The sequence below is a fragment of the Oncorhynchus tshawytscha genome, unplaced genomic scaffold (assembly GCF_018296145.1).
Source record: "Oncorhynchus tshawytscha isolate Ot180627B unplaced genomic scaffold, Otsh_v2.0 Un_contig_12663_pilon_pilon, whole genome shotgun sequence".
Lineage (NCBI taxonomy): Eukaryota > Metazoa > Chordata > Actinopteri > Salmoniformes > Salmonidae > Oncorhynchus > Oncorhynchus tshawytscha.
The window spans coordinates 1-7500 of NW_024608011.1; the positions used below are offsets into that span (position 1 = coordinate 1).

General features: G+C 45.4%; 1 protein-coding gene across 1 annotated transcript in view; it reads right to left on the bottom strand.

Moving 5' to 3' along the window:
* Positions 1 to 3099: 3099 nt before the first annotated feature.
* LOC121843211 (WD repeat-containing protein 19-like) overlaps positions 3100 to 7500 on the bottom strand; it is a gene marked incomplete at its 3' end in the record, with an annotated part of 32653 nt that continues 28252 nt past the window's right edge. Inside the window, 5 exon segments of the mRNA XM_042312793.1 lie at positions 3100 to 3200; positions 3203 to 3218; positions 3396 to 3453; positions 3542 to 3651; positions 7486 to 7500. The exon segment at positions 7486 to 7500 is cut by the window's right edge and continues 96 nt beyond it. Coding sequence (XP_042168727.1) covers positions 3100 to 3200; positions 3203 to 3218; positions 3396 to 3453; positions 3542 to 3651; positions 7486 to 7500 — 300 coding nt within the window.

A 7500-nucleotide genomic window follows, 5' to 3' on the forward strand; every position in this document is an offset into this window, starting at 1 on the left:
CTTTGCGACCTTTGCCACATTTCAGGCTTCAAACATAAAGATATAAAACTGTATTTTTGTGAAGAATCAACAACAAGTGGGACACAATCATGAAGTGGAACAACATTTATTGGATATTTCAAACCTTTTTAACAAATCAAAACTGAAAAATTGGGCGTGCAAAATTATTCAGCCCCTTTACTTTCAGTGCAGCAAACTCTCTCCAGAAGTTCAGTGAGGATCTCTGAATGATCCAATGTTGACCTAAATGACTAATGATGATAAATACAATCCACCTGTGTGTAATCAAGTCTCTGTATAAATGTACCTGCACTGTGATAGTCTCAGAGGTCCGTTAAAAGCGCAGAGAGCATCATGAAGAACAAGGAACACACCAGGCAGGTCCGAGATACTGTTGTGAAGAAGTTTAAAGCCGGATTTGGATACAAAAAGATTTCCCAAGCTTTAAACATCCCAAGGAGCACTGTGCAAGCGATAATATTGAAATGGAAGGAGTATCAGACCACTGCAAATCTAACCAAGACCTGGCCGTCCCTCTAAACTTTCAGCTCATACAAGGAGAAGACTGATCAGAGATGCAGCCAAGGGGCCCATGATCACTCTGGATGAACTGCAGAGATCTACAGCTGAGGTGGGAGACTCTGTCCATAGGACAACAATCAGTCGTATATTGCACAAATCTGGCCTTTATGGAAGAGTGGCAAGAAGAAAGCCATTTCTTAAAGATATCCATAAAAAGTGTTGTTTAAAGTTTGCCACAAGCCACCTGGGAGACACACCAAACATGTGGAAGAAGGTGCTCTGGTCAGATGAAACCAAAATTGAACTTTTTGGCAACAATGCAAAACGTTATGTTTGGCATAAAAGCAACACAGCTCATCACCTGAACACACCATCCCCACTGTCAAACATGGTGGTGGCAGCCTGCTTTTCTTCAGCAGGGACAGGAAGATGGTTAAAATTGATGGGAAGATGGATGGAGCCAAATACAGGACCATTCTGGAAGAAAACCTGATGGAGTCTGCAAAGACCTGAGACTGGGACGGAGATTTGTCTTCCAACAAGACAATGATCCAAAACATTAAGCAAAATCTACAATGGAATGGTTAAAAAATAAACATATCCAGGTGTTAGAATGGCCAAGTCAAAGTCCAGACCTGAATCCAATCGAGAATCTGTGGAAAGAACTGAAAACTGCTGTTCACAAATGCTCTCCATCCAACCTCACTGAGCTTGAGCTGTTTTGCAAGGAGGAATGGGAAAAAAATTCAGTCTCTCGGTGTGCAAAACTGATAGAGACATACCCCAAGCGACTTACAGCTGTAATCGCAGCAAAAGGTGGCGCTACAAAGTATTAACTTAAGGGGGCTGAATCATTTTGCACGCCCAATTTTTCAGGTTTTGATTTGTTAAAAAAGTTTGAAATATCCAATAAATGTCGTTCCACTTCATGATTGTGTCCCACTTGTTGTTGATTCTTCACAAAAAAACTTTATGTTTGAAGCCTGAAATGTGGCAAAAGGTCGCAAAGTTCAAGGGGGCCGAATACTTTCGCAAGGCACTGTACCTTCAGGACAGATAGAAATAGAGAGAGATAGAGAGTGATACCTTCAGGGCAGATAGAAACAGAGAGAGATAGAGGTAGAGAGTGAAACCTTCATGTTCTCCAGTATAACTCCACAGTCTTTCTTCAGGACAGATAGAAATAGAGAGAGACAGAGGTAGAGAGTGATACCTTCAGGGCAGATAGAAATAGAGAGAGACAGAGGTAGAGAGTGATACCTTCATGTTCTCCAGTATAACCCCCACAGTCTTTCTTCAGGACAGATAGAAATAGAGAGAGACAGAGGTAGAGAGTGATACCTTCAGGGCAGATAGAAATAGAAAGAGACAGAGGTAGAGAGTGATACCTTCAGGGCAGATAGAAACAGAGAGAGATAGAGAGTGATACCTTCAGGGCAGATAGAAACAGATAGAGATAGAGATAGAGAGTGATACCTTCATGTTCTCCAGTATGACTCCACAGTCTTTCTTCAGGACAGATAGAAATAGAGATAGAGAGTGATACCTTCAGGGCAGATAGAAATAGAGGGAGACAGAGGTAGAGAGTGATACCTTCAGGACAGATAGAAACAGAGAGAGATAGAGAGTGATACCTTCATGTTCTCCAGTATGACTCCACAGTCTTTCTTCAGGACAGATAGAAATAGAGATAGAGAGTGATACCTTCAGGGCAGATAGAAATAGAGGGAGACAGAGGTAGAGAGTGATACCTTCAGGACAGATAGAAACAGAGAGAGATAGAGAGTGATACCTTCAGGCCAGATAGAAACAGAGAGTGATACCTTCAGGACAGATAGAAACAGAGAGAGATAGAGAGTGATACCTTCAGGACAGATAGAAACAGAGAGTGATACCTTCAGGACAGATAGAAACAGAGAGTGATACCTTCAGGCCAGATAGAAACAGAGAGTGATACCTTCAGGACAGATAGAAACAGAGAGTGATACCTTCAGGACAGATAGAAACAGAGAGTGATACCTTCAGGACAGATAGAAACAGAGAGTGATACCTTCAGGCCAGATAGAAACAGAGAGTGATACCTTCAGGACAGATAGAAACAGAGAGTGATACCTTCAGGCCAGATAGAAACAGAGAGTGATACCTTCAGGACAGATAGAAACAGAGAGTGATACCTTCAGGACAGATAGAAACAGAGAGAGATAGAGATAGAGAGTGATACCTTCAGGCCAGATAGAAACAGATAGAGATAGAGGTAGAGAGTGATACCTTCAGGACAGATAGAAATAGAGGGAGACGGAGGTAGAGAGTGATACCTTCAGGACAGATAGAAATAGAGAGAGATAGAGAGTGATACCTTCAGGACAGATAGAAATAGAGAGAGATAGAGAGTGATACCTTCAGGCCAGATAGAAATAGAGAGAGATAGAGAGTGATACCTTCAGGCCAGATAGAAATAGAGAGAGATAGAGAGTGATACCTTCAGGCCAGATAGAAACAGAGATAGAGAGTGATACCTTCAGGCCAGATAGAAATAGAGAGAGATAGAGAGTGATACCTTCATGTTCTCAGTATAACCCCACAGTCTTTCTTCAGGCCTCTGCTCGGGTGAGAGATTGCCTGGGCCGCGCCTCTTCTGATGTCACCCATCCTGATTGACATTCTGGCCACACCCCCTGACATGCCTCATCATGCTCCTGGAACCACACACACACACACACACACACACACACACACACACACACACTCACACGGGTGTAAAAGGAGGAAAGATAAGAGGGTAGGAGGTTTTTAACCCCTCTAATACAGAATATAAAAGCTTGTATGGAAAAATAAAACCACAACACACACTGCAGAGGATAGTGGTGACTTGCCTTGTTGTTGTGGGTCATACCTTTCTCATAGTGAGACAGGGCATTCACATAGTCTCCTCTACAGAGAGAGAGAGAGAGACATCAAACACGAGACCATGAAACTAAAATATTGAAATAAATAACATGTGTGTGTGTGTGTATCTTACATGAACTCCAGTTGAACAGCGTACTCCTTCGATATGAACGGTATCTGGTCCTCAGCCAGTCTCTTAGCCAGCATCAGAGCACTGTCCCAATGCTGCAGGTCCCTCCTCATCTAATACACACAGAGTTATCAGACCAGCATCAGAGCACTGTCCCAATGACCAGCATCAGAGCACTGTCCCAATGACCAGCATCAGAGCACTGTCCCAATGACCAGCATCAGAGCACTGTCCCAATGCTGCAGGTCCCTTCTCATCTAATACACACAGAGTTATCAGACCAGCATCAGAGCACTGTCCCAATGCTGCAGGTCCCTCCTCATCTAATACACACAGAGTTATCAGACCAGCATCAGAGAACTGTCCCAATGCTGCAGGTCCCTCCTCATCTAATACACACAGAGTTATCAGACCAGCATCAGAGCACTGTCCCAATGACCAGCATCAGAGCACTGTCCCAATGACCAGCATCTGGCACTGTCCCAATGACCAGCATCAGAGCACTGTCCCAATGCTGCAGGTCCCTCCTCATCTAATACACACAGAGTTATCAGACCAGCATCAGAGCACTGTCCCAATGACCAGCATCAGAGCACTGTCCCAATGACCAGCATCAGGGTACTGTCCCAATGACCAGCATCAGGGCACTGTCCCAATGACCAGCATCAGAGCACTGTCCCAATGACCAGCATCAGAGCACTGTCCCAATGACCAGCATCAGAGCACTGTCCCAATGACCAGCATCAGAGCACTGTCCCAATGACCAGCATCAGAGCACTGTCCCAATGACCAGCATCAGAGCACTGTCCCAATGACCAGCATCAGAGCACTGTCCCAATGCTGCAGGTCCCTCCTCATCTAATGTTATCAGCCCAGCATCAGAGCACTGTCCCAATGACCAGCATCAATTATACACATTATGGACCCCACACTGTGTGTGTGTGTGTGTCTGGGCCGATTGTGCACCGCCCTATGGGCCTCCCAATCACAGCCGGATGTGATACAGACTAGATTCGAACCAGGGACTGTAGTGACGCCTCTTACACTGAGATGCAGTGCCTTAGACCGCTGTGATACAGCCTGGAATCGAACCAGGGACTGTAGTGACGCCTCTTACACTGAGATGCAGTGCCTTAGACCGCTGTGATACAGCCTGGAATCGAACCAGGGACTGTAGTGACGCCGCTTACACTGAGATGCAGTGCCTTAGACCACTGCGCCACTCGGGAGTCATGCATAATAAGCCTCTAACTCATCAGGTAGGATCAGGTAGAATCAGGTAGATTCAGGTAGAATCAGGCAGGATCAGGTAGAATCAGGTTGGATCAGGTTGGATCAGGCAGGATCAGGTAGGATCAGGTAGATTCAGGTAGGAACAGGTTGGATCAGGCAGGATCAGGTAGATTCGGGTTGGATCAGGTAGGATCAGGTAGGATCTGGTAGGATGGGTAGGATCAGGCAGGATCAGGTAGAATCAGGCAGGATCAGGTCGGATCAGGCAGGATCAGGTAGGGTCAGGCAGGATCAGGTAGGATCAGGCAGGATCAGGTAGGATCGGGCAGGATCGGGCTGGATTGGGTAGGATCAGGTAGGATCAGGCAGGATCAGGTAGGATCAGGCAGGATAAGGTAGGATCAGGCAGGATCAGGTAGATTCAGGTAGGAACAGGTTGGATCAGGCAGGATCAGGTAGATTCGGGCTGGATCAGGTAGGATCAGGTAGGATCAGGCAGGATCAGGCAGATTCAGGTAGGAACAGGTTGGATCAGACAGGATCATGTAGATTTGGGTTGGATCAGGTAGGATGGGTGGATCAGGCAGGATCAGGTAGAATCAGGCAGGATCAGGTCGGATCAGGCAGGATCAGGTAGGGTCAGCAAGGATCAGGCAGGATCAGGTAGGATCAGGCAGGATCGGGCTGGATTGGGTAGGATCAGGCAGGATAAGGTAGGATCAGGCAGGATCAGGTAGATTCAGGTAGGAACAGGTTGGATCAGGCAGGATCAGGTAGATTCGGGTTGGATCAGGTAGTATCAGGTAGGATAAGGTAGTATCTGGTAGGATCGGGTAGGATGGGTAGGATCAGGCAGGATCAGGTAGATCAGGCAGGATCAGGTAGATTCAGGCAGGATCAGGCAGGATCAGGTAGGATCAGGCAGGATCAGGTAGGATCAGGCAGGATCAGGCAGGATCAGGTAGGATCAGGCAGGATCAGGTAGGATCAGGCAGGATCAGGTAGAATCAGGTAGAATCAGGTAGAATCAGGTAGAATCAGGTAGAATCAGGTAGAATCAGGTAGATTCGGGTTGGATCAGGTAGGATCTGGTAGGTTCGGGTAGGATGGGTAGGATCAGGTAGATCAAAACTCAGGCTGATCAAAACTCTGATCAAATCCGCCTGTTTTCCCCCCCTTTCATTTTCAACCTAAAATGACTCAAATCTGACTGTCTGTAGCTCAGGACCTGAATCAAGGATCTGACTGTCTGTAGCTCAGGACCTGAATCAAGGATCTGACTGTCTGTAGCTCAGGACCTGAATCAAGGATCTGACTGTCTGTAGCTCAGGACCTGAATCAAGGATCTGACTGTCTGTAGCTCAGGACCTGAATCAAGGATCTGACTGTCTGTAGCTCAGGACCTGAATCAAGGATCTGACTGTCTGTAGCTCAGGACCTGAATCAAGGATCTGACTGTCTGTAGCTCAGGACCTGAATCAAGGATCTGACTGTCTGTAGCTCAGGACCTGAATCAAGGATCTGACTGTCTGTAGCTCAGGACCTGAATCAAGGATCTGACTGTCTGTAGCTCAGGACCTGAATCAAGGATCTGACTGTCTGTAGCTCAGGACCTGAATCAAGGATCTGACTGTCTGTAGCTCAGGACCTGAATCAAGGATCTGACTGTCTGTAGCTCAGGACCTGAATCAAGGATCTGCATATTCTTGATACCATTTGAAAAGGAAACTCTTTGAAGTTTGTGGAAATGTGTAATTAATGTAGTAGAATATAACACATTAGATCTGGTGAAAGATAACACAAATAAATAAACATTATTTGTTGTTGTTGTTTGTACCATCATCGTTGAAATGCAAGAGAAAGGCCATCATGTATTATTCCAGTCCAGGTGCAATTTAGATTTTGGCCACTAGATGGAAGCAGTGTATGTGAAAAGTTTTAGACTGATCCAATGAACCATTGCATTTCTGTTCAAAATTCTGTATCAATACCAAATGTGCCTAATTGGTTTACTGATACATTTTCAAGTTCATAACTGTGCACTCTCCTCAAACAATAGCATGGTATTATTTCACTGTAATAGCTACTGTAAATTGGACAGCGCAGTTAGATAAACAAGAATTTAAGCTTTCACACCATAACAGATATGTCTATGTCCTGGGAAATGTTCTTGTTATTTACAACCTCATGCTAATCGCATTAGCCTACGTTAGCTCAACCTCATGCTAATCGCATTAGCCTTAGCTCAACCTCATGCTAATCACATTAGCCTACGTTAACTCAACCTCATGCTAACCATTAGCCTACACTCAACCTCATGCTAATCGCATTAGCTCAACCTCACGTCGCATTAGCTCAACCTCATGCTAATCGCATTATTAGCTCAACCTCATGCTAATCGTTATAGCTCAACCTCATGCTAAATGCATTAGCCTACGTTAACTCAACCTCATGCTAAATCGCAGCCTACGTTAACTCAACCTCATGCTAAATCGCATTAGCCTACGGCTCAACCGCCCCACAGGGGAGGACCCACCGATCCTGTAGAGGTTTTAATGTGTATGACACTTCCTGTTTGGGCTGGAAATACCAAGTTACCCAGGAGAAAAGGGATTTATTCTCTGGATGGAACATTTGTAAACAAAAAAAAAAGGGAGAATATTTAACCCTAGTGTCCGTCCGTGTCCGTGTGTGTGTGTGTGTGTGTGTGTTACCTCCAGGGCTGTGTT